Source organism: Glandiceps talaboti, chromosome 6, assembly GCF_964340395.1.
Source record: "Glandiceps talaboti chromosome 6, keGlaTala1.1, whole genome shotgun sequence".
Lineage (NCBI taxonomy): Eukaryota > Metazoa > Hemichordata > Enteropneusta > Spengelidae > Glandiceps > Glandiceps talaboti.
This window is the reverse complement of record NC_135554.1, coordinates 9,660,513-9,687,546: the sequence shown is the minus strand read 5'-3', so window position 1 is coordinate 9,687,546 and position 27,034 is coordinate 9,660,513. Positions and strand designations below refer to the sequence as shown.

Sequence of the window (27,034 nt, the reverse complement as noted above, 5' to 3'; positions counted from 1 at the left end):
AAGAAACAGGCTTGCCACAGACCACTCAATACAAATATAAACAACACCACACTCCTGCCAACAAGCAGGCACAGTATTTGCACACATGTCACTATGGGGAACCATGCAAACACACTCAAATTATTGTGTGCGTCTGTGCACAGACAAGGACATCAGTTGGGGTTGGACGGTGTTGTTTATATTTGTAATGAGTGGTCTGTGGGAAGCCTGTTTCTTATCTATCTAAATTGTTCTTGTAAAATTGTAAAATGTGTATGATAAGCACGATATTTCTGCCGTATCTCTAGCACTACATACCAAAAGACATCTCTTATTGACCACTTGAAAAATGAGTAAACTACCAGATATAACAATGATAGTTTTACTTAGTGGCCATCTTAGTTTACCTATAGCTTGAATTCCATAGTAGTATATCAACAACAGTTTTAGTTTGTCTATTTTAGTTTGCCTATGGCTTGAATTCCATAGTAGTATATCAACAATAGTTTTAGTTTGTGTCTATCTTAGTTTGCCTATAGCTTGATTTCCATAGTAGTATATCAACAACAGTTTTAGTTTGTGTCTATCTTAGTTTGTCTATAGCTTGATTTCCATAGTAGTATCAACAATAGTTTTAGTTTGTGTCTATCTTAGTTTGCCTATAGCTTGATTTCCATAGTAGTATCAACAATAGTTTTAGTTAGTGTCTTAGCTTGCCTACAGCTTGATTTCCATAGTAGTATATCAACAACAGTTTTAGTTTGTGTCTATCTTAGTTTGCCTATAGCTTGATTTCCATAGTAGTATATCAACAACAGTTTTAGTTTGTGTCTATCTTAGTTTGCCTATAGCTTGATTTCCATAGTAGTATATCAACAACAGTTTTAGTTTGTGTCTATCTTAGTTTGCCTATAGCTTGATTTCCATAGTAGTATATCACCAACAATTTTAGTTTGTGTCTATCTTAGTTTGCCAATGGCTTGAATTCCATAGCAGTAGCTTAGAACATGCACATTCCGCTATTTGCTCTGATTTTTAAATCTGTAAAAAACTTTATTTTCTTTTGGAATTATATTTTGCTTTTTTTCCATCGATGTCTCTGTCATGATTTGGTATCCTTCAATATATCTTTTCCATCCTGACTTTTTATATATTTCTTTGAGTACGTGAAAATAAAAAGTTTAAGAAATAAACGGCGAATGAAATTAGTGAAATCAAATTCCTTGAAAATAAAGAATATTACAGAAACATAATATTGAATCATAACAGGCAATGTGTAAATATATAATATATAATTATATATATAAGTTACAAAAAAATAGTACCATTCAAAGCATAAGCAGTGATGTTATTTCAAAAAAGTTTAAAGCAACATGACTTCTTCCATTTTGTCTGCAATCACATTACAACTACATTAATTCATAAACCAAAGGAAATGCTTCTAACATTCCAATGTCAACAAATGAAAAATGAATGTTTGATTCAGTTTTCAAATATATGCATAATGAAATAAAAAATGTAACAAAATATTATACAATATAAATTTGTTAGCATCAAAAAATATACACAGTATTATAAATTAAGAATGGAATAAAGCCATGCATGCATCCAATAGTATCTTAAGGCCATATGGACGAGGATTGGGTATTTATTTTGGATTTTTCATTTTATAAAACAGTTTTATCATGGCTTCTAACTTGAAAAATAAATGTGAAAAAACAATGACCACATCTCTGTTTGAAACTCAATACAGTGCAAAAACGCTACAAAAATGTATAAAATGTTTGTTATTGTACGTAGAAGAACAAACATTTTACACATAACATTTTGCAATTTATTGAGTTACAAACACAGACTTGGTATATGCTGGTTCACATTGAAATGCAAAATGCAAAATTAACACCCCAATCATTATCCATACGGCCATTTTCCAAGTAGTGTACATCTGGAACCTTTGTATTTCCTTATTCAAGTCCAGATAGTTATTTACAGCAGAAACTGGGTTGGTGTATCACTGATCACCTACATCCTAAGTGTGTAGGCCATCTGTGTGTGTCCCATCAGTGAAATGCCACACCAACCCTGTTTCCACAGTAACAAAGCAGCATACATGATGTCATCTTAATCCGCCAAATTCCTTATCAAAGCTGGGTTCATTATTAGTTATCAGGTAAAAAATACCAGGTGGCAAGAATGATACTTTTATTTGGAACTAGATTTTAAACATCGAAACAGATATAATGACAGCAAAGGAATTTTTTGATTCAAAAGAGGTGCTAGAATATTAACAGAATTCTTTCAGCATTGCTTGATACAGCTTCTATTGCAAGTTTTGACCCAAAAAAGTCATGAAAAATATTAACGAAATGATCACAATTATCAGCAAAGGAAAGACTGCAGGACTGGAATGGAAATGTAAGAAGTGAATCAAATTAAGAATTCCCCAAGTAACCAACTGCCTTGAAGTCAGCATGTGCATCTGGAATTATCTAGGGGTCAATACATACAAACCCTTGAACACACAGATATAATTTTCATGGATGAAGCATGCACTCACATGACCAAAATATGCCATTATTATGCAACTTATTGACCAATCAGAAAGGTTGATTTATATGGATCATGCAAGTTTTGAAAATGTCTTTAGCTTTCTATACATGACAAAACAAAAATGCAGCCATCTTTAAATAGATGTTCATCTAAAGAGTCAGTATTTTGGGAAATATAATAGTGAAGGCGAGTTAACCTGAAACAAAATGAACGTCGTCTGCTGTGATATGATCTTACTATACACTGTTACAATTTATCGCCTGGCTTGTCAAAATCAATTTATGTACAATTTTTATAATTTAAGAGTATAGGTCATCTGAAGGTACATGTGTATCTCATGCAAACAAAATCTAGCGATGTTGGTACAAATCATATTGCACCTGACAACGAAATGAAGCAGTGTTTCTTGTAAGACTTTTATCGAATCAGACAATTCTCTGTTTCCTGTTAACTGGTTTTTATTGATTGCCACAAGTCAAATGAGGGGGGAAACTAAACACACCATGAAAATTATGTGAGCGTTTTCAAACGTTTGATGAATTGAAATAGCACCTGATAACTCAGAATAGAATGCTTGCATTGGTAATCATGCAATGCGTTATAACTTATAGGCGATGCACTTTAATTTATAATATTGGTGTTTGAATGTCCAGTTTTTTTTTTATAGCAGTGGGGAAGGCGTTTTAATTGATAAAAACTAAAAACAACTTATGTTAAGAAACAAATAAATGGATATATACATGGGGTATCTGCGATGGTTGTTCACTGTAGAATGATGCCTACAGACAAGGAAAACAGTAAGAAAGACACGAATCAGATAAAAATAGCCATGCCTCAAATACAACAGGTAACAGTCAAATAAAGCATTTTCACTGCTTGTCACTATCATTTATAGCATCCATACATCATGTATAAAAGTATACTCTTACATGTACTTTAATTATCAGCCCCAGTATGTGGTATAATCAGTGCTACAACTGTGAGTATCTATTGCTTAAAGTGAAACCAAGACATCTTGTGATATTTTATGTTTACTCTCTAGTCATTTTATGACTAACTTGTGCTTTGTACTGGTAACATTGTTTACGGAGTGATTACATTGAGAGACACCACATACTGGGCTGATAATTAAAGCAAATGTAAACAGTACATTTTTATACTAGATATGTATGCTATAAACGATTGTGACATGCAGTTAAAACACTTTCGTTGACTGTTACTCCCGTTGATATGCACTGATCAATGCTGAAAGTTACACATCATGTAATCACAGGTGATGTCATCAATGTTGAACTTCACATTGCGATAAAGAATGAGTTAGTCTGAGATTTATTTCAAGTTTTATCTCTTTGTCATTTACACCTAATAATAAGGCACTCGGTAAGTACAGACTTGACAAATTGTGAACAAAAGTGGGGAAAATAATCAGGTAGAAAAAGAATACAAAATTATTTAAAATATACACACACACACACACACACACATATATATATATACACACACACACACACACACACATACATATATATATATATATATATATATATATATATATATATATATATATATATATATATATATATATATATATATATATATATATATAACATAAAATTATATATGTCTATAAATTGTGTATGTATATAAGATATATAGTTATAGATGATATAGTTACAGTTACACACATATATATATATATAGTTAGTTTGATGACTTGATGCTATATGAAAGTGAGGCAATGTGAAAAAACTCTACAGTGTGTATTTTATATATGCATGCACTATATATATATTATACATTATTTCTTTCAGTCAAGGAAAATACGAGTGACCTATGGGGCCTTGTCACTACAAGTTGATAGACAAGGTAGTGACAAAACCTTTAGGTCAGGAGTACTTTCTGGCTGGACAAAGAAAAATATTGGAGAATAGTATAACTATACCAATGCTAGAAGTCAAAGAAAAATCGGAGAAAGTAATGGCAATTCTGAACGTTTGGACTCATATTTGGAAAACAGCACAACCAGCGACATAGACACACGTTGTTGTGACATAAGTGAGCATTGTTGTGATGTAGAATGACCAGGGTATAAATCCATGTTTTTGGCTTATGCATGGTATAATATTATTTCCCAATATTTGTCTTCCTTCAGCTAAGGAAAATACAAGTGACCTAAGGGGCCTTGTCTCCACAAGTTCGTAGACAAGGTAGTGACAAAGCCCTCTGGATTATGAGTATTTTCCAGCTGACTACAAATATTAGGGAATGATAGTTATTTTTCCTTGTACAAAAAATTGAAAAAAAATGAATAGAAATATGACATATTTTGACATATTTTGAGCACCATTCAACCAATGACGTAGATGGAAATTATTGTGATGTAGAACGACCAGGATATAAAGCCCACATTTTTTGTTCACACGTGTTCTAGCTGTCTTGTGTATGGCATAAAATAGCCATATGTAAATAGTTATATCATTACAGTATGGTCATGAAATCTACACACTATATCAACTATAGATTATTTCCTACCTGTGGATTGACAGCCCTACCAGCTGGTAGTCTTGATGCTTCTAATGCATACAGTTTGACCAAGAAGTAACAATGCTGCAAGCAAAAATCAAATATAAAGTATAAAATGTGATGTTGTATCTTTGGTATTGTTGAATGAACCCATGTCTTTGGATGGCATGTGAAATTTGTGAAATCTACCATGTACAGGTTGGGCGAAATCACAGCTACATTGTACATGTATATCTTTAGATTATGACTTTTGAACACTTGTCAAAGGCAAATTTTCAGTATGCGCTATAATATTCAAACTACTCTGGCCATCATGTTAAGTTATAAATTTGGGTGCTTTATAAATAGCACTCCTAGTGGCTAGACTACACAAACTTTCATCTTTCTGATAACCAGAATATTTCACAATACTTAAAATGGGCACTAGCTGAGTTGATACATTTTTGGGCACTTTTTGTTGTAAATTTAAAATGTACTCGCAGTATCAGTATTCTACGTATTGAAGCACATTTAACCATTGTTTGCAATTAACTGAACTCAAACCTTGTACTAAGATATAACACATAAAATGAACTGATAACGTAATTTATCATACGTATCAGAAGATACCTGGGACATCCCTACTATGCAATCAACTGTTCTTACATTGCCAGAAGACAATTGTAATGATATAGAAGGCAACTTCCAAGGCATGCATTGATATTAACAATACACTAGTCTAAGAGTAGTTTAATTGTGGATTTATGTATTAGTATTTTCACTTGCGAAAAAAGCTTATGAACTCAGCTTGTGCCACTTTAAGAAGACAACTTCCTTTGACCCTGATGTATCGACAATATAAATCTTCATAGCTCAGTTGCTATAAATTTTCTGTGTCATAAAGAAAACATCTTACTGCGAGCAGTTGAACAATGGCTAACGCTCTACCCCCTCCCCAACTACCACAATAGCAATGAATATTTGCCACACTGTTGCAAATCAAACTATTGCATAAGCCTCAAGTGACAATTTTGATGCTGTCAAAAATCAAATTCACGAAAGGTTGAGATCTACATTGTTTTGTAAGTTGATTAGAGTTCGATAAGATTAAGAGAGATCTTCATTGATAACTTTGGCTACACTTTATTCCAACCAATCTTATCCATGTACACCTCTCTTATCAACCTCTATTCTATACACAGAACACTTTAAAGTTTACCTGAAAAGAGAGTTCCATAAGCATAATTCCACCAGGTACAGCTTTTTGTAAGAAGTAGGTTGGTCCCATAGTCTTACCACTAGACTGAGTTAATAATTCCAGTCTGGTATGTCCACTAGGTTTTTTAGTCTCGCTGTGAGTGTGACTTTGACTGTGACTGTGACTGTGACTGTGTGAGTGACTACCTCTCACTACTGTAGCTCTAGTTTGTCTGATCATCCTGGGACTGGAAAAGTGAAATATTCAAATGAAGGTTTATTTTTGACACATGAAACTTATGTGTCATGAGGGGGTGGGTAGATTGTGAGGGGGTAGGTAGATTGTGAGGGGGTAGGGGTTTGATTGCAAAATTTGAAAAGAACAATCACATCAACAACTATTTATTTCATTTTTTTTTTATCTTTTCCCATTCCTTGTTTTTTTTAAAGGAAGGGATAGATGTGTACATGTTATAGAAGTTATCATTTACTGCTATGTAGAATATACAACTTGGGGAAAAAGCACTGTTGGGTTTGCTTGTAATGTAATGTAATGTAATGTAATGTAATGTAATGTAATGTAATGTAATGTAATGTAATGTAATGTAATGTGATGTGATGTAATATAATGTAATGTAATGTTATGTTATGTATTTGTAATGTAATGTCATGTAATGTATTTGTAATGTAATGTAATGTGATGTGATGTGATGTGATGTAATGTATTTGTACTGTAATGTAATGTGATGTGATGTAATGTAATGTGATGTAATGAGATGTGATGTAATGTGATGTAATGTGATTTAATGTGATGTAATGTAATATAATGTAATATAATGTAATGTGGTGTAATGTAATGTAATGTGGTGTAATGTAATGTAATGTGGTGTAATGTAATGTAATGCAATGTGATGTAATGTAATTTAATGTAGTGTGATTTAATGTGATGTAATGTAATGTAATGTACTTCTAAATATCTACAAAGTGTTATGAAAGTTAGATTAGGATCAGTAACTATACCTTCTCTTAGGTGATGGTGGTCTGGTATTAACTTTAGAGAACCCTAGTTGTTGTAAATATTGTATATATTGCTGTGCAAAACTGAGTCTAAGTTCATTGTGCCAGGGTTCTTCATTATTTCTGTCAGGTTTAGGTGATATTGTACCCCTTGTCATCACTTTACCAGGACTATCTTGGTCTGAGATTAGTGTGTGTTTTCTCCACCATGGACTGAACAGCAAAGGTGTGGCACAGTAGTGGACCAATCGGGACGACATTTTCAGAAGTGTCATGGTGTCCTCCTGCAATGAAATGTAAGGAGAGATGCTATTGGCTAAAAGTAATTACCAACAACCAAACACTATAAAGCAAATTTCACTTGTTTTTTTTCTGTTATGAAATACTTACATCTTAATGCCTACAAACTACTTACTGGCATATTGGAGTGTAGTACACACACACAGGGGCTACAAACTAAACTGATATTGGCATATTGGAGTGTAGTACACTTGGGGGGGGGGGGGCTACAAACTAATTACTGATATTGGCATAATATTGGAGTGTAGTACACTTGGGGGGGGGGCTACAAACTAATTACTGATATTGGCATATTGGAGTGTAGTACACTTGGGGGGGGGGGGCTACAAACTAATTACTGATATTGGCATATTGGAGTGTAGTACACTTGGGGGCTACAAACTAATTACTGATATTGGCATAATATTGGAGTGTAGTACACTTGGGGGGGGGGGGGGGGGGGCTACAAACTACTTACCGATATTGGCATATTGGAGTGTGTCCCTCTTTGCTGCCACATTACATACAGGTTCTCCAGCTTCATACGAATTTCAGCCTCTGTAAATTATACACAGAAAAGTGTTTAAAAAAGACTCAATTTACAATGATAGTGTGGAAAACATTGTGGTTTAAATACTAGTGAGTTGTTGGAGCAAATACATACAAACACTCAGACAATACAAATAGAGACAATTGATATTTAAATCTCAAATCCATAATAACTCAATGCCATGTACACTTCTTAGTTTTATAGTCTGTTACTTATTTTTTTTACGAAAAATGATCATGTTTGTGAGAACTCAATTTACATTTTTTTTGATAATCTTTCATTTAGAAAGAAAGATTTACACCCAATACATATTTGATGACAAAATATGGTAGTAGGTCAGGAAAAACAGGACTGTATTATCACTGATGTTGAGATAATCAATCAGTTAATCAATCAATCAATCAATCAATCAATCAATCAAAATAATTTGTATAGCACCAAAATTCAATACAATATAATGTTCGGAACAATAGTAGATCATTGTAAAAAGTTTGAGAAAGCTCTTTGAAACACTGAGATGTGTCTTGATATCTTTCTTGAACTTATCGACAGTTGGTGAAGAATGAAGTACAAGTGGTATACTGTTGCATAAGAGTGACGCTGCTTATGAGAATGCATGCTTATTGTATGACAGGGCACATAAAGTAGACTTTTGTTATTTGAGAGAAGTGGCTGAGTTGCAGGTTTACTGTAAATCAAGTCAGGTGTTGTGTTATTTAAGTGCTTTGGGGATTCATTAACACAACATTGATTTTCACAAACACTTACCTTTTTTATGTCTGGCATGTATTTCCACTAGTTGTGTACCATGTCTGATTACAGGATCACTGTGAGTGTTATAGGAACATTTCTGTACTGGCTGTGGTGGCACAGAGTCTCTGAATATCTCATCAAATACTGGTACACCAGGATGGACATGATGTGAGGGCGCCCTCAATGTACTGGAAAATCCTCGACTGGTGTGCTCTCTCATTGGTGGAGCAGTACGTTTGATTAGCATATCGATATCATCTGTACTTCGGCAGAAGGGGTTCATTTCCTGTAGTGAAATAGTGATGAAATTATCAGAAATGACAATGAGAATACAAGCCATAATTTTTTCTGCTAACAATTTTTTCTTGCTAACTGTTCCAAAAACTTTTCAACAATTGCAAGAATCCCTCCTTTTTTTCTCACATTTTGGACAAAGATGTCTCTTCGTTTACTCACATGAGGAAAGTGTGTAATGCTGATCACCCAGGACCCTACCATTTAGAGTAATCCATTGTTTTACACTGTGGGTCAGTTTACTTGTCAAAGAAATGGGGGGGGGGGGGGGGGTGTAGGGTGAAAAAAAGCTGTGTCCGCTTACCTTTCCCCTGTTATCTTCCAGATCACCAAAGTTTCTGTGATGGAACAATCCTATTTTTTGATTGACAATAGCCTGTAGTAAATGAGTCCTTGCATTGTGCCACATAAATAATCTACAACTTAGTTTATCCAGCATGTTGGTCAGTTCTGATGACCAGTTATACGTGTAGCCAGTTAACTGAAATTACGAAAATACAGTTGCCCTTAGAATAGAATGTATGTATTGTAATTGAAATAACAATAATTAATTCACTATAATCATGTTTTGCATATTTTTGTTTGTTTTTTCCTTCATTGATATATTTTACACACACACACACACACACACGCGTGCACGCACACACACACATGATGTGTAAGAGAAACTGCTGTGTCAGTGGGTGAGTCACATTAGCATTGAGAGCCTACTAATAAAAACAGAGGACAAGAATATCTACCTGTTTATCTTGTATGGCTATCATAACCAATCTTTGTCTGGGTACCACTAGTTGTACAGGCGGTGTATCCATACCTACACTAAAACTAGCCATATAATCAGCTACCTTGTCAGCTGCTGTTACACCGGGATCTAACGGGTCATAGTGCTGGAAACTCTTACGAGCTGAAATAACACACAATATGTTGATTTGAATTAGGTCTACTACGAAATTAGCAGACATCAAAAATGTTACAAAGTTAACAAGTTTAACATAAGATCCCTAAACACAACAATTTTCTTACCAATTACCGGGTAATCATTAATTCTAAATAAATAAATAAATAAATAAATAAATATATATATAATTTCATTCAGAACAGTCTTTCCAAAACAGTAACCTTGGAACATGTGACCCTGTCACATAGACACAGCAATGTATTATGCTATACATAGAATCACATAAGGCTTCTGGTTGATACCAAGTTGTTAATACCATGTTCCAGGGTAATTCCATATGATTGAAGTACATATTTTCAGCTGCCTCCTACCTACAATGCAGTGTTCTCCCCCCGCTACAGAGAAAGCATGGTGCTAATAACACTATCCTTGCCACCTAAGCCATCATGCTCAATAGGTTTCTACTCTACTGTGCTTCTACATTTCTTGAGGTTTAGTAATTTTTGAATGACAATATTATACTAAATATACTTTTACATGAAGAGAAATGGCTGATCGCCAATGTCTATTTGTGTATGTGTTAAATCTAAACATATGAGAATTTGTTCCAATGTTGAAGACATGCATATTATATGCAAATTACCATCTTATTTACATGTAAATTAAAGGCCAAGGTCCACTATATAAAGAGGATTATGGGTAATGTATGCATATGCGGGAAATTCAAACTGCTGTAAGGAGCACTGACTTTGCCCTCATGTCTTCATCCCATTTTGCACTGAAAAAGTTTCACATGGCTCTCATATTTCATATATACTGTTTGTAAATATATAGTGATGCAACATGAGTAGAAATAACTGACGTTAACTAAGTTTGGTAGCCAATATAGCAGGTTTACCGTCAAACTGACCCAAAATTTGTTTCAAATTTGACTAGTAAAAACCGTTGGCCAGTTGTCAATTAGGCTTACAAGTTACACAAAGCATGATAAGACACTGTGAATGGTGCAAATAAACGACGTGCGAAATGCCAAATACCGAATGCAAACAATACAAGCGAACAAAAGAGTCTGTGTGCACTCTCTTAGCCCGATATTTTGCCTAAAATCAAGCTCACATGTGCGAACGGTACGTGAAAATGATACATATTGTTACTGAAATAGAATGACATAAAATGAAACCAAAATGTTTCTCAGTTTGATCGATGTACGTTCTGGGTTGCTACACTCCTTAGTAAAATCACAATTTCATACAACTTTTTGTGCGCGCGACAAGTGTTTTCTGTCAAGTAGTTGTGTCGTTGACGTACCTATACCTAGTAGGCAGTGATGTAGATAATAGCCGGTTACCTACCGGTCACAACGCCCAGCTATAACTTATAAGTATAACCACGTACAACAGTTTAGTTGTGGGACCGGCTAAGGAAAGTACTAAAATCTGACGACCATTGAAAAAAATTCTAAGGTCGGAAAATTAAATGAGTTTCCCAGAAGTACTAATAGCAAGTAAAATACCCAAAGTGTAAAAAAAAAAAAAGAAGAAATAAATTCATAATTATTTGGAAAACATTTGAGGATTACGCGGTAAAACAAGACTGGCCACGCTATCGCTAGCGAAAGCCTTCGAACCAGTTTCATAGGGACCGGACGTTGAAGGAAGCGCGAAGCGAAGTGTGAGGTCAATGTAACGTCTCATGATGTATGATGCAACAACACGACGTTTACGTAGAGTAGAACTAAATGTTTTCTAAACTTCAACGGAAAGAAATTTTGTCGATCGGACACTGACTATTTTCAAATTCTTAAAACATCTGAGAAAAATAAAGAGAGGAAGCAAAATGTAGCACTGACAGACAAGATAGACGTACGGTACGTGTACAGGAGGCGAGGCACACCATGTGGTGCAAACTGGACAATGATCGTGCGTGTCACGTGTATGGCATCAGATGTAATACATGTAGCTAACCAAATATACTTGGAATGCAGCCTTTCTTGTAACAAGTATTGGAAATTGTCAGAAACCTGAGGATTTTATGACTGAATATATTTCGATCAAGAATTCCCATACTTTCAGTTAAATTTTCTGATGACCCCGAAGCAAGACATGTTTGAAACATTTAGTGCGACATTTGATACTGATAAACGAGTGATATAATTCATAAACAAATCTAACGTTGGCAACTCTTTTATTTCTGTAATGATCATCAAATTTCAAGGACAACTGTCTATGTTGTACACATAGATCATACACCACTGCCTAGTCTAGTTCCTATACCTGTCGACTGTTCTCTACGATCTCTAGCTCTGTGCATGTTGTGGAGATGAACGTAACGCGAACTGACAAGACTACAAGTACAATCATGGAGGCATCATAAATATTTGTTTCATTCAAATTTGAAAGTTGAGAAATCGTATTAAATTCTTTCCAGATTTCTCAAAAATCGTTTCCATATGTTTTGGCACTATCCAGCAATAATCCTCGTCATGTAAATGACATCGACTGACATCGTAGTCAAACATACGCACGGAGACAGAGCGGAGACCAAACAAGAGTCCGTACTCACCCCATCACGACATATGCATTTATGCGTTTGTTTTGAAATAGTAGCTGGGGTGGTACTCGTACACATCGGGATAACTCGGAGAAGCACATGTTTGTGATTTTATTGACTGTTTTCTGAGATGGGACATTGGGTTTGGAAATACAAGTTTAATCAATCATAAAACAGCCATAACAGATACTTTCAAAGAATTAGAACACGGAAGGAAAATAACGGGAACATCAATGACATTTCTACCAAACTCGAGATCGCACGTAGCTAGCCACCTAGTGTACAGTAAATATGGAAGTGCAAAGCTTAGTCCGCCCTGACCCGTGCGATACTTGTGAAGTTAATTTTGAAGTTTTCACGATTATGTTGTCAAAACACGACCTACATGTAATCTGTAAAAAATATTCTCATCTATCTAACGATTTTGGTGTGATAACGATCGACCAAATGCCGACGCTAGTGTGTACGTGTACAACTGTAATCTAGTACCTTGTGCAAATGATACAAGTAAGTTTGTTCGTACCCAAGAATTTCAGTTTACAATTTCAATGATACAAATTGTCACTGTGTAATAGTGTTTGGATCGTGTTAGAACAGGTCCCTCAAAATATAATTTTTCGGGTTATAATTTGTATGTATAAGTTTATAGAAATACGTGTTTCACCCAGACTGGGTGTCTGGCCGTACGTACGCACCGGAAAAAAACGAAGCAGAAACACTGCCACTAGACTTGAAAAAAATATAACAAGGGACTCTTCGGATTAGGCAAGAACTACATGTAACCAATATGTGTGAACAGCCACTACTATGTTGATAAACTACCTGGGTCGGATTTACCAAATGCTCCTCCCAGATAAACAAACGTATTCCGTTGCACATGCGCAAACCTACTTCCGTAGCGTGGGCACATAGCCTGTTTGGACCTTGGCCTTTAATGTGCAAATTTGCCACCATCTTTGCAATCTATCCTGGGGAGAACACTGCAAATGTAAGACACTATTGGCTATAATCTACGGACAGTAATAAACTATAACTGTTCAAAGCCAGATGTAAAAGGCACATAAACTAACCACTTGGCCACCGACAACCCTAACCTTTTCATGCGAAATGTAAACTTCACATATCATGTCAATTTGTCACTTTTGTACATCATAAAACTCTATTCTAATGACTTACTCTTTGGGTTCATAAGATTTGGGTAGTTAGCTGTATCTTCACCATTATCCATGTCAATGGTGGCTCTCCACTGTGTTATGTTACGTCCAACTATCATATAATTCACTTTAAGACCAGGTGGTCGTATCGGTAGAGTTGTCAAGGGCTTGGATGGCTCCGATTGAGATGAGTCAGCTTTTTCTTCTGGAGACTGTGAGTAAAGAGAAAGAGTCAACAAATGGCTACTGATGCAAACTTCTGATTTGGACTGTTTCGGACAGCTTAACGCTGGACTAGCTGTAACTGGAGTTACCTTTAGTATATTTTTTTATCGGACAACCAAGTTGAACAATATATTCACTGAAATTTTTAAAAAATACATATAATTAAATACAGTACATGTGACACTGTAATTAGAGGCCGATTTTAGCTTAAGGTATTACAGTATCATGTTGAAATCATCGGTCGCTGGTTTTAGGGTGTGGACCCAAAAATCAAACTGTCAATGAATGGATTTTGTACTGTCAATATCATGTGTATAGCTACACAAATACAATGACAGGTGATTCATCAATACTGTTCAGGGTGTACGGTATTACAAGTAATTCATTTAATTAAACAAAACAGTTACAGCTACTGCAGCTTTTAAAAATAAAGTGTCCTGAAAGTTTGCTTTGCTGCAAAACTATAATTGCCCCCCCCCCCCCCCCCCCCCAATTTTTGTAATGACGTACCGCAGATGATGCAAAATTGCAAAATGAAAAATGAGCACAACAAGTTTAGACTGTAATTTATCATTAGTTGTTGTGAGTACTATGATGTGTCCTCCGGTACAAAAACTGTGCCGCCATCCATTTCATTGAACACCTTGTTAACAATATCAGGACATACCAATAGAGTTAAAACTTACCAATTGTTGGGATAGGTTGACTGGTTGGTAAGAACCATCGTCCATTTCTTTGAACACCTTGTTAACAATATCAGGACATATAGAGTTGATCAGACTAAGTAATTCTTGTATACATATATCAACTGAAAACCTAGAGAATAGTGTTCCTTTTAACTTGTGGACTGCTGGTACACCTGTAATGACATCGATATAACAACATTATTGGCCGATTGATTCACACATGTGATATCAGTGTTACCATCTCATTGGGCTATACACCTGTCATTAACAGTCATACTATAATTTCATTGGCTGATACATCAGTAATAATCAGTAACATTACCATATTATTGCCTGGTATACATGCAATCACAGGTTCTCTCACAGTGGGGCCTTAACAATTACGTAGGCTCATTCTGTTTTTCTGGACCAATTTTTTTTTTTTACAGCTTACAGTCAGACTACTGTTTTTCACATCTAAATAGTAATCCAAATCTGAACTGGGCCTATAACAATCAGGAATTTTTTCCCTTTTTATTTGTCTTGGTCACCCCGACTCTCACAGCTGGTGTGTGTGTGTGTGGGGGGGGGGGTGGGGGTGGGGGTGGGGGTGGGGATTTACTACATGACCACCGAGATATATGAGAGTCTTGGGAAATGTAATCTCAAGTCATTCGCAGCAGAAGTCAGGCAGTACATTTCTTTCAAGTCATGACGATTGGGCTTACAAGGCACATTCTTCATAATTAAGGTGTATCAGACACTTGAGACATGCAAACCTATTGTAATAGGAACCTAAATTGTTAAGTATGCAATGTTGAACATGAAATATCCCCCAGAATGCACTGCTCTGGGAGAGAGTTCAAGTGTGGGTGAATACGGCGTATTCCGGTTATCGAACTTCCGGTTGTTTCGCAGGAAAGTATCGCGAGAGGGCGCACCATATCTGACAAAGTGAGGGCCAGAATTTTCGTCATGGCATCTAATAGTATGGCGATGTATGAAGCTGTCAACAAAATGGGCGTAAAAGAACCCCGTGCATTCATAAAAGAGTGGAAAATTACTACTTCTAAATCTACTAGATATCGCCAGAAATGCTGTCAACCTTGGTCTTGAAACACTAGAAAATGATAATTTTCTGAGAGAACGGAAGAGGAGACGAATAGTGGATGTCGGGCATCAAAAGATTACTAATCGACAGCGGAAACATTGAAAGTTGGACGGATGACCTTCGAAATATACCTGATGTAGACATGATAAACATATTTCTTTACCTTACTGGTGTCTGTTGCTGGACAAAAGAACGATTAGAAAATTACAAATCTGACAACAGCTTCCAATCTGATTAAAATCCGATGTAGATGTTGGCTGATCGTTCATTGCTATTTTACCTTCGTTATTTTGCCTGAATTGACCTTCTTGGTACATGTTTACATTTTTTAGCCTGCCTGATCGCTGAAAAATGTAAACATGTACCAAGAAAAATAATATCAGGCAAAATAACGAAGGTAAAATAGCAATGAACGATTAGCCGACATCTACATCGGATTTTAATCAGATTGAACAGCTTCCAGCTACAGTCATTGCAATATTGAGAGTTCGGTCGACAATTACCAAGCCACATGTTTATATTGTAACTGATGTCGCCGCATACTTAGGCCTTTCTTGTTTATTAGAACAGTGGTGTAGCACCACGGGTGAAATCATAAAACTTTGTCCGGAAAAAAACATTTCATGTACTGGTTATAAGTTGGCATAAACATATGTGTATTGATATACTCAACTTTACTATCACACTTTGGTTAGCTTGCTATTCTTCATTCAGGACCACCAGTGTATAAAAAAAACCCATTGAAGTCGGCAACGAATCATAAATATTGTTATTGTGAGTGATGTACCACACCGCCCACCCCTTCAATGAATTGGCCTTCCATGTAACGTTTACGTGGTTCACTCATCATACCATGTCTTATACCGATCTGATTAAAATCCGATGTAGATGTCGGCTAATCGTTCATTGCTATTTTACCTTCGTTATTTTGCCTGAATTGACCTTCGTGGTACATGTTTACGTTTTTGTCCTGATCGGTAGAGGAGGCGATCAAACATGTACCACGGAGGTCAATTCACGCACAATAACGAAAGTAAAATAGCAATGAACGATTAGCCGACATCTACATCAGATTGGTTTTATACAAGGTGCAATAACTGTAGCGTATATTGTGATTTTGAAGGTTCTTTCCTCTGTTTTTGTACCTTTTTCCGTTCCGATGTTTGACTGGAAGCAATCACTACAATTTCTCCAACGGTAACGCAAATGGACGAGGTCACACTGAAAACGTGAGTGAGATGTCAGTGTACTACCCGTTTCAAAATGTTGCTACTTTTGGGTTTTCCTCACGTTCGAATTGCAGAGCCAAACTTACGCGAAATATTAGGAGAACGAGAGGTTAATTTGCTATTTCGTTATTTGATGGGCGATAATGCAATATTATAGCGTAAAGTTACGGGGAATGACAGACAATCTTTAGTCAGTGGTTACGATGCCTATAGACTCTATGCTTTGCAACAATGCTCTACAATTTCTGGCCCTCACTTCCGGTTCTAAAACAGCGCCCCTAGTGGCCAAACAATCATATCTTTTATCTTTTCGGGGCTTTTTCGATAACCGGAATACGGCGTATTGGGACTATACTTCCCCAGACATACAACTAGTCCGCTGTCATGAAAAATATGACCCTATATATCTGTTAACCAGGATACTATTCTATATGCCTATGTAACCAAACCTAACATTTTATATTCCATTTTTAAAAGAATTACTTACCAAGTTTGTTTTCAAATTCCATCCAGTCTTGACAAGTGTCTTGATACACAGGATGTAAGATTCCTCTCTCTCCTGCTTCTAATTCTTCTCTTTTCTTCTGTCTCTTTTGAAGTCTTTGCTGTCTCTCTACCTCATCAGCCCCCCTTCCCTGAAAGTGGAAAATCCCCAAGTTTAACTCCAAAAGTTGGAATCCCACTGTCTTTATTTACATGTAGTGTTATCTTATCAGTAGAGTCTTTAGTATCAAAATACGGCAAGTCTCTTTTTTGTGTGTAGGACTATGCCTTCAAATAGCTCTGCCAGACAAATGTTTTTCACACTAAAATTTTGATCCTAATCTGACATTTACAGCTAAAATGATGTTGGCTTGATGTTTCACTCATGGGACTTTACGTTTTTGACACAAAGATAGACATATTTCAACTCTAGACTAACAATAACAGAGACACAATAAACACAGTAGGATCCTTTGGCCAATCACATTGAACACTGATAAGCATTGCTATTCTTTCACAGTGCAGTAGAAACAGGCTTCTAATGAAAACATTACACATGGACTTAATGATTTTAATGACTTCAATTGTTTATTTTTCTAACTTCTAATCAACATATCAACTTGATTACTTCTACATCCCAACTGTGCATGGAACCTATTATTGTTTCTTTTGCAATAGAAGTTGTCTGAGTGTGTGTATTAAATGTCATGTTTACACGAGTGAAAAACCAAACCAACATCATTTCAACTGTAAATATTGCATTGTTCACACACAAAACTTTGATTTTTGAAAAGTGACATAGATGGTTAATGAATAGCTGTTGCTTTGATTTTCCTCAGTGGATCATGAAGGGTTAAAAATGAGTTTGATCGCGATTCTGATTTGTCAGGTGTACAAGGAGCAGCCACAGAAAGGAAAGATTACCATACCTTAGGACTCCTACCAAACATAGCCATAGATATAGCAGCTGGTACTTTGGGTGATTCTTGTGACACTCCCCCGTCAAAAAGTAACTGACGTCGGGATTTATGCGAATCTAGCATGCTTTGCATACTGGCATGGTCTGGTGCCGCTATGGAACTGGATCGCTGCAGAAACACAAAACATTGTAGAAAGACACAAAATTAACAACCAAGATTCTGTATTATGGTGTTCTACATCCCTTTTTGGTCATGGAAAAATAATTATCAAAAACAATTTAAAAAGTAAAAAAATGTAGCAACGCTCATTAGGAGGCAGGTTTGTGTGAGGTAGAGGGTGGGTAATGATGGAAAGAAAGAGAAGTAACGTTCCTCGTGGTGTAAAGATTTTGATCATAAAGGCATGATCATTTTATACAAATCCCTTGTTTGCATATAGTGCCTTTATAATGTTCATACCATGCCTTATATTCTGATCTTTCAAACTACATATTATACTTCAAGTGACAAACTTGACCCACCCTAGTGCATACATGACAGTAGTTTATATCATATTACCATAGAGAGTTAGTTATTATCAGAATAGGTCTCTGTGTGAAAACGTAAAATGCAATGTACAACACATGAATCACAAAGTGGACATAATTCAATACAAATCAGACACAACACTTGATAGAATGTGGTACTCCTATCTTGAAGTACATGTTTATGTGTCAGAGAGGATGACTGTGTGACAGCATTTAACCTCTGGTGCCCTGTGATCACTGCAAGCATGATGGAAAAGTGACAACACATTATGCAAATTAATCTCATTGATATGCAAACCACACCCACCAGACCATACAACCAATCCTGTACACTGAAATTTCCTATTACAGGCAAATTTTGAAGATGCAATTCCCTACGTTACTAGAAGAATTAGTAGAATAAGCTTAGTAGAATATTGCACAGATGCCAATGTCTTGTCCAACACAGGTTAAGACAGAAGAAATCCATTTAGACTATCTATTGTAACTATCTAGTTGAAACACTGTTTTTCTTTCACTTCTTTTGCAGAATGTTGTACGTGTGGCCATGTGGGTCAAATTCTGCTATCTAATCAGTTGAAAATAATGATTTGTATGTGTTTTACACAAAATGCACCACAACTGTGGTTCTTTGAAGACTTTATTGTGTTTTATCAAACAATCATAAACTGACTTTGAGTGAGGGAAACAAAATAACATATAAAATATACCACCTTTGTTTTGGACATTATTATACATTTCAAAATGCATTTTATTTTGTCTACCAAACAAACTGTCAAAACTTTAGATTTTTTTCAAATAGCTTGGATTTTTTATATTTACTGTTTTTCCCCGCTCAGTTATCAATTATTGAGTAGGCATCTTCCTTAACATAGACTATATGATAAATGATACACCTGGATTACTTCCAGTGACATGCAGACACCTGAAATGTGAAAATTATTGCTACAATGATAGTTCAAGTATCTGAAGTTTGTGAACAATATACATGCATGCGTAACACTATTCCTTGTGTACTCAAGTTAGGTATATTGAATATGTCCCAATGTGATGTCATAATGCTGAAATTCTATAACTATGTTGTCATCCTGTCCAATGTGATGCCACTGTATCCAAACCGTCCCACTGTGATGTCATCCTGTCCAAACTGTCCCACTGTAATGTCATCATGCCCACACTGTCCCACTGTGATGTCATCTTGTCCAAACTGTCCCACTGTAATGTCATCATGCCCACACTGTCTCACTGTGATGTCATCCTGTCCAAACTGTCCCACTGTGATGTCATCATGCCCACACTGTCCCACTGTGATGTCATCATGTCCACTGTTCCACTGTGATTTCATCATGCCCACACTGTCCCACTGTGATGTCATCCTGTCCAAACTGTCCCACTGTGATGTCATCCTGTCCAAACTGTCCCACTGTAATGTCATCATGCCCACACTGTCTCACTGTGATGTCATCCTGTCCAAACTGTCCCACTGTGATGTCATCCTGTCCAAACTGTCCCACTGTAATGTCATCATGCCCACACTGTCCCACTGTGATGTCATCCTGTCCAAACTGTCCACTGTGATGTCATCATGTCCAAAGTGTCCCACTGTGATGTCATCATGTCCACTGTCCCACTGTAATGTCATCATGCCCACACTGTCTCACTGTGATGTCATCCTGTCCAAACTGTCCCACTGTGATGTCATCCTGTCCAAACTGTCCCACTGTAATGTCATCATGCCCACACTGTCCCACTGTGATGTCATCCTGTCCAAACTGTCCCACTGTGATGTCATCATGTCCAAAGTGTCCCACTGTGATGTCATCATGTCCACTGTCCCACGGTGATGTCATCATGCCCACACTGTCCACCTGTGATGTCATCATGCCAACACTGTCCCACTGTAATGTCATCATGCCCACACTGGACCACTATGATGTCATCCTGTCCAAACTGTTCCACTGCGATGTCATCATGCCCACACTGTCCCACTGTGATGTCATCATGTCCAAAGTGTCCCACTGTGATGTCATCATGTCAACTGTCCCACGGTGATGTCACCATGCCCACACTGTCCACCTGTGATGTCATCATGCCAACACTGTCCCACTGTAATGTCATCATGCCCACACTGGACCACTATGATGTCATCCTGTCCAAACTGTTCCACTGCGATGTCATCATGCCCACACTGTCCCACTGTGTTGTCATCATGTCCAAACTATCCCACTGTGATGTCATCATGCGAAATATATTTCATGGTAATATCACCATGCTGAAACCATCTACACACCACTACTATGCCACACACAAGTTATTCCTTCTAACACAAGCATAAAATCTACTTAGTATACAATAACTACATTTAATATCCCATGCCGACAGTCTCTGAAACAACACCATTCATGCTTTACAATGCAAAGTTAAAAATATAAAAAACTGGAGACAAAAAAGTGATCTATTATTATTGAAATCTCAGTAAAAGATTAGATTATGATTCAAATCAAAACAACCAGATTACTGATGAGTGTGTAACAGAGTGAGTTCACAGAGTGGAAATTGGTATCTAAGCCAGCATGCCAGAAACATGCCATGTGACAGAAAGGGTGTCAGTATTATCCCAGAGACTATCAATTTGTGATGACTGGTCACACTTTAAAATACTATTTGAAGTACCTATCCTACCACCTGTACTGTGTGGCAGTCAAGTACACCTGGCAAATAAATCCTACAAACTGATTGGCTGAGACAACCCAGTGACCCCAAGGTTGGCTTTTGTGATCCAATCATACTCTTTCATGTGTTTATGATGTGCAAATCACCTAGTAAGTAAGTCCATGCATTTGTAAGTCATCGATGTTATTAAACCAACTGCAACTCTTTGAACATGCATTTACAGTGAGCAGTCAGTCACTTCAGAAGCACGAAGATGTCTGACTCTACATTTTTAACATCAGCCTGTAAACTTGGATAAAAAGGGAAAGAAAATTGTAAAACGTGAACACCATACACCACTGCAAGACAACTACCTGTATACATGTAGGCTGCATCAACTTTCTAAAGAAAGGTGGTGAGAATGTATCAAATGAAGTTGATTTCGATCGCTGTCGGTAGAAAATAGAGAGAAGTATTAGTGGTCTACTGCAGCATACAAGAGATTTCCCTTTTATTGTCGGTAAACCCCCTTAACCTCAGTTAAGACACAGACAAGGTAGATTGTCTGTGGGTAAGACAACATGCATTTCTCTGGGAAAAACAGAAATAAAAGTTCTTTCTCACAAGAATTTTTGCCATTGTTTTCTAAGCAAATGAAATAAGTCTTTCAAAAGATGTCTATTGTGACAGTGTCATGTTGTATATCAAGTGGAAACAGTTGGAAACACTACATACAAACAAATAATGTAAGTTAAAATGTCAAGTGCTACACTAAAACAAACACTTCAAACAAATAATGCACAATAATAAAACTGACCACACAAATGGACATTTCAGATGAACAAACAATACAAACATCACACATTGTGTTAGTTTTGTTGAAAACAGAAACACAACAACAACAACAACAACAACAACAACAACAACTGTTACACATCTCCTACACAAAACAGTGATGTTACCATAATATTGAATTTACTTATTTTGCTGTAAATACTGGCTAGTCTCTACATTTCTAGAGCAAGTAGTTGTTGTGTACCCCAGTATAGAAGTTTACAAAGTTGCTATCACATAACAATGGTCAAAGACTTTAATAGTGTTTGTAACTATAAAAGCGTTAGCTACAACCCGTTAAAAAAAACACTTGCTTGATTGAAGTCACCCAAGGAATGATGTCATGCAAAGACACAATTATGTGAAAACAACAATACAACTGATACAAAAGCAACAGCAGGTGCATCTGATGTATGTTCACATGATGCTTTTGTCAGTTTGTTTATCTCTGTGGAAGTTACAATGTAACAGTAACAGTAACAGTAACAGTAACAGTCGAACTTGATCCTTATAATGTGTAGTGTTCTAACAACAGCGTTATGGGATCCGGGTCTCACATGGTGTTTATACTTTGATAAGATTACAGACACTAAATACATTGTATGTCTTTGCATGAAACTTATCTCACTCCTCCTTACCACAAGCAAGCAAATGCATACATGTTTTTTTTTCGCAGGTTGTATTAAGTGCCAATAGTTTCTAAAGTTGCAATTTAATGTTAGTTAGGTAGACAGAGTTGTTCCTGCTCCTAGAAGTGACAGTAGTTCCCTCATGAAATGTTGAATAAAGTCTTCACTTCTAGCAACTATACAAAACTACTGTCAAACGATAGACCATGCATTGCACTTCAGTTCACGTCAGAGTCAAAGGTCAAAACCATGCATTACAACTGTGTTAGTGGTTACTCAATTGCTATTAATAACATTTTGCCATGCAGTGCTCATAGTGGCCATTGCAGTGCAGTTACTAGGTTGCTGTTAGTTGTTGCAGCACCATGTACCTTTTCACATTTTTCTGCAAGAATTCTTCTAGTTCTAGGATCAGCATATGAAGCAGAGTGTGGACTAGGGCTATAAGCAGGTGAAGTCTAGAGACAAATAGAAATATCATGCATAGCAAAATGTCTGCATTATAATCTCAATATTAAATCATACATAGACATTCTGATCAATGTTTTGAAATTCACAGAACTCCTTTTAGAAATCTATAATAGCATAATATACTCTAGACGTATTCATTTTGGCACATGGAACATTTGGCAGAATGGCAATTTAGGACATGTCAGGTGTACTTAAATTTGGCGGACAGTACAAGGGTGAAAGTAGACATGTTGCTAGTAGATAAAATATGCATTTGGCCATTCAGCATTCAGTGCAAGTGTTGGTTATACTGTTTTACCACTGTGACATCTTAGTATAGAAGTATGACAACTCATAACATATGTTGGTGGGACTTATTTCTGGGGAAAAAAACTTCTGCGCAAATTAAGCTGAAACAAATCCAGTACTGAAAATCATACACAGGTATATATATAGTATATTCAAAAGATGATTGCCTATGTACTGGGACACACAACCAGTACCAAATAATCAAGTATCGCATATGCTGTAATTTTTTAATGTGAACACTTCTCTATTCTGAACATATAATTGAGCACAGGAAATTTGATTTCTCTTTGAATTCATCTTGTCAATAATAAGTTTGTAATTGAGACACACTGGGGTACTTTGCTTGGTTGTTCATAGGTTTTATATCTGTGTACATTCAAATGCATGTGGCTGTTCATTTCTGTGTTAAAACTTCGATTTTCTTATGAAAATATTCATGTATTTGACACAATTTTTTTTTATATGGATAACTACACACACTTACAAAACAAACAGCACTACAGATATACATAGTGAATGTGTGTGTGTGTATGTGTGTGTTTGTATGTATGTATGTATGTATGTATGTATGTATGTATGTATGTATGTATGTATGTATGTATGCATGCATGCATGCATGCATGCATGCATGCATGTATGTATGTATGTATGTATGTATGTATGTATATATGTATGTATGTATGTATGTATGTATGTATGTATGTATGTATGTATGTATGTATGTGTGTGTGTGTGCGTGTGTTTGTGTGTATGTATGTGTATATATGTATATAATGAGATGACAGTTTGGTAATCTGTTTACATATTCAAGTTATCAACAATATAATATTTGTCCAATGTCAAAACAGTGTTTGCAGAAAAACACAAATTTTTTTATAGACTTATTAAAGAAGACAGAAGATAGAAATCAGAACCCAACCACCTATTAGAAATGAAACGTTACTAGGGAGACAAGTTTAACTTCATTGTAATATAACAATTGTAAATATGTGGGCTGTGGATAACTACAGTTAGGTGTAGCAGCTGTATTTGAAATATTCAAACACTGTACGGCAGTCTGGCCATTATAAACATACATTTGTACTGTTTACTTTTTATCCAGAAAAATCCCTCTCCTACTATTATTGGGTGAAATAGTGAACTTTAGAACAACCTTACACAAAGTAATTGAAATATTCACACACAGTAGTGTAGCACATTGAAAAGCATTCTATCTGTCTACACTTTATTAGCCAAGAAAAGACCCCCCACAGACCCACAGAAAGATTACACCCCTGGTAGTCTAGATACTATGCATGGCATCAAATCTCAACATCTCTCCTCATATCTAGCACAATGAGGTCCTGAGATAAAATTTCATATTCAACCAAAACCACCCACACAGTCATTAACATCACATCTTTGTTTAATAATCAATCACAGAATTCTGTCCAATGATAAAGTTAGTGTTTATTGGGTACAGTTATGTAATGTCCAAATATGGTCTATTTGTCAGTTCAGAATGATACTTATACATTGTTTACATCATTCTAACAGTTGGGGTTTTACTCATTTACATGAACAACTTTTGGTTCATGATTTCTCATTGAACTAGACTGTGGTAAAAAGATAATTTGATACCATGGATAGCATCTAGACTATAGGAAGATATGTATAAGACAGAAGGGCTAAAAGTAGTTAGTATAAATTTAAGATATTAAATCACCCAGCACCTGAATTTCAAGACAGAAATTTAAAGCTAATTAGTATGAGATAGATTCTCCCACTTTGTGCCAGTACATGAAAGTTAAAATGTAATAATTTTAGGAATTTTCTTCACAAGCCATGTAAGTGTACCAATTAGTGTAAAACTGTAACTGCAATGCTTTACAGTTCACTTATACACAGATTTCAGACCTTTGTATTAAGATTTCAAATTTGTTCATGCATTAAACATACTTGTGGTGGTGAAATTGCTGTCTAGCTCAAGACACTTATCATTCTGAAATACAGCATGCATTTATATGTCATCATGCTCATCCTCTCAGTGTAATATAAATATCATTACATTGGCAGCAGTCCATGACTCAAGGCACATATTAGGGTAGACACACTCTCAGTCCACTGGCTTTGCTGAATTGTCATTATTTGACATAACTTGGATATAGTAACTGTAGCTATGAGTTCAATAATTGTCCCTTTTTATGATGCACACTCAATAATTACATACTATTAACAACTTGTCTTCACTCTAACAGACATTGCTAGCTTTGTCATAAACAAGTAACTCAGACATACATAACTATGCATTAAGTTTTTGTTTTTTTCATTTTATTCACCATTTTCACAACACAAGTTTCTATATGCTTTCTGGGTTTGTACTATCACTATATGCTGTTTAGTAGAACATTTTCAATTTTTAGAAATGAAAAAAATTTCTTCTCATAGAGTCAAAAAATTTCTTGGCAGCGAATCCCAAATTGTTCACTTTTGTTGTCATTTCTATGACTTGGTTTATTTCATTCAATGCATTGTTTCCTTCATTTTATTGTTCTTAGCCCCCCTAAAGGAGACCTCCCAAGTGGGGTTGAAACGTCGGTAAATAAATTTTTTTAACTGTAGACTAACAGACTTGTCAACTGCTTTTATCAAACCCAATTTTACCAATCTCAAGTCTAAGTCTCCCAGTTGGTTTATCATTGTCGTTGGACCACAGTTCTCATGAAAAAAAAACTCATATTGAGCAGTTTATAGAGAAAAGTAGACCCGAGGCTTATTTTCTGAATACATAGCTATACACCTAACTGGTCACATGACAATACAGCAACACCAGTGAACTGAGAGTGAATCTAACACAAGGCAAGACTGTGACAGACCAGAAGAAGAAAAGACAAGATTAGCAAAGCCTGTGAGAAAAGTAGTTAGAAAGGGAAGCAGATTTTACATTAATTTAGTAATTATTGTATTTAATATTTCATTAGTATACAGTGTTCAACTCTACTGTACCTGTTGACGGAAAAATCCCCTTTCCTGTGATGGCATAAATACATCGGCCATAGACATCCGCTGTGAAAAATAACGTCAACAATCCTGTCAAGTGCCAGTGGCAACTCTCTATAGGGGTACTTTATGCCGACTCAGTCTCAACTCAACTTTCATGTTAGGTTAGTCAGAGGGTGGTTTAGGTCAGGACTGTGGTTTAAGCTGGACTAATTTATGCTTGTGAATGCATTCAGGCTGACTCTGGGTCAAGTTTATGAAAAATTTCTAAGTGATCACCCATCCATAACAAGTCATT

The 27,034-nt window shown here is 36.0% G+C and overlaps 1 protein-coding gene across 3 annotated transcripts in view; it reads right to left on the bottom strand.

Annotated features, from left to right (window-relative positions):
- LOC144436100 (KICSTOR complex protein SZT2-like) overlaps positions 1-27,034 on the bottom strand; it is a 99,669-nt gene that overhangs the window by 14,518 nt on the left and 58,117 nt on the right. For 2 of the 3 annotated variants that reach the window (XM_078124785.1, XM_078124786.1), the window contains 13 exons: positions 26,743-26,802; positions 18,366-18,524; positions 17,441-17,588; positions 14,635-14,807; positions 13,746-13,935; positions 9,862-10,025; positions 9,426-9,602; positions 8,843-9,113; positions 8,003-8,082; positions 7,249-7,529; positions 6,251-6,476; positions 5,062-5,136; positions 3,270-3,308 (listed from right to left, as the gene is read on the bottom strand). In XM_078124785.1, coding sequence (XP_077980911.1) covers positions 3,270-3,308; positions 5,062-5,136; positions 6,251-6,476; positions 7,249-7,529; positions 8,003-8,082; positions 8,843-9,113; positions 9,426-9,602; positions 9,862-10,025; positions 13,746-13,935; positions 14,635-14,807; positions 17,441-17,588; positions 18,366-18,524; positions 26,743-26,802 — 2,043 coding nt within the window. The remainder of the gene's footprint in view (positions 1-3,269; positions 3,309-5,061; positions 5,137-6,250; positions 6,477-7,248; positions 7,530-8,002; positions 8,083-8,842; positions 9,114-9,425; positions 9,603-9,861; positions 10,026-13,745; positions 13,936-14,634; positions 14,808-17,440; positions 17,589-18,365; positions 18,525-26,742; positions 26,803-27,034) is intronic. The other variant, XM_078124787.1, reaches the window with a different exon arrangement.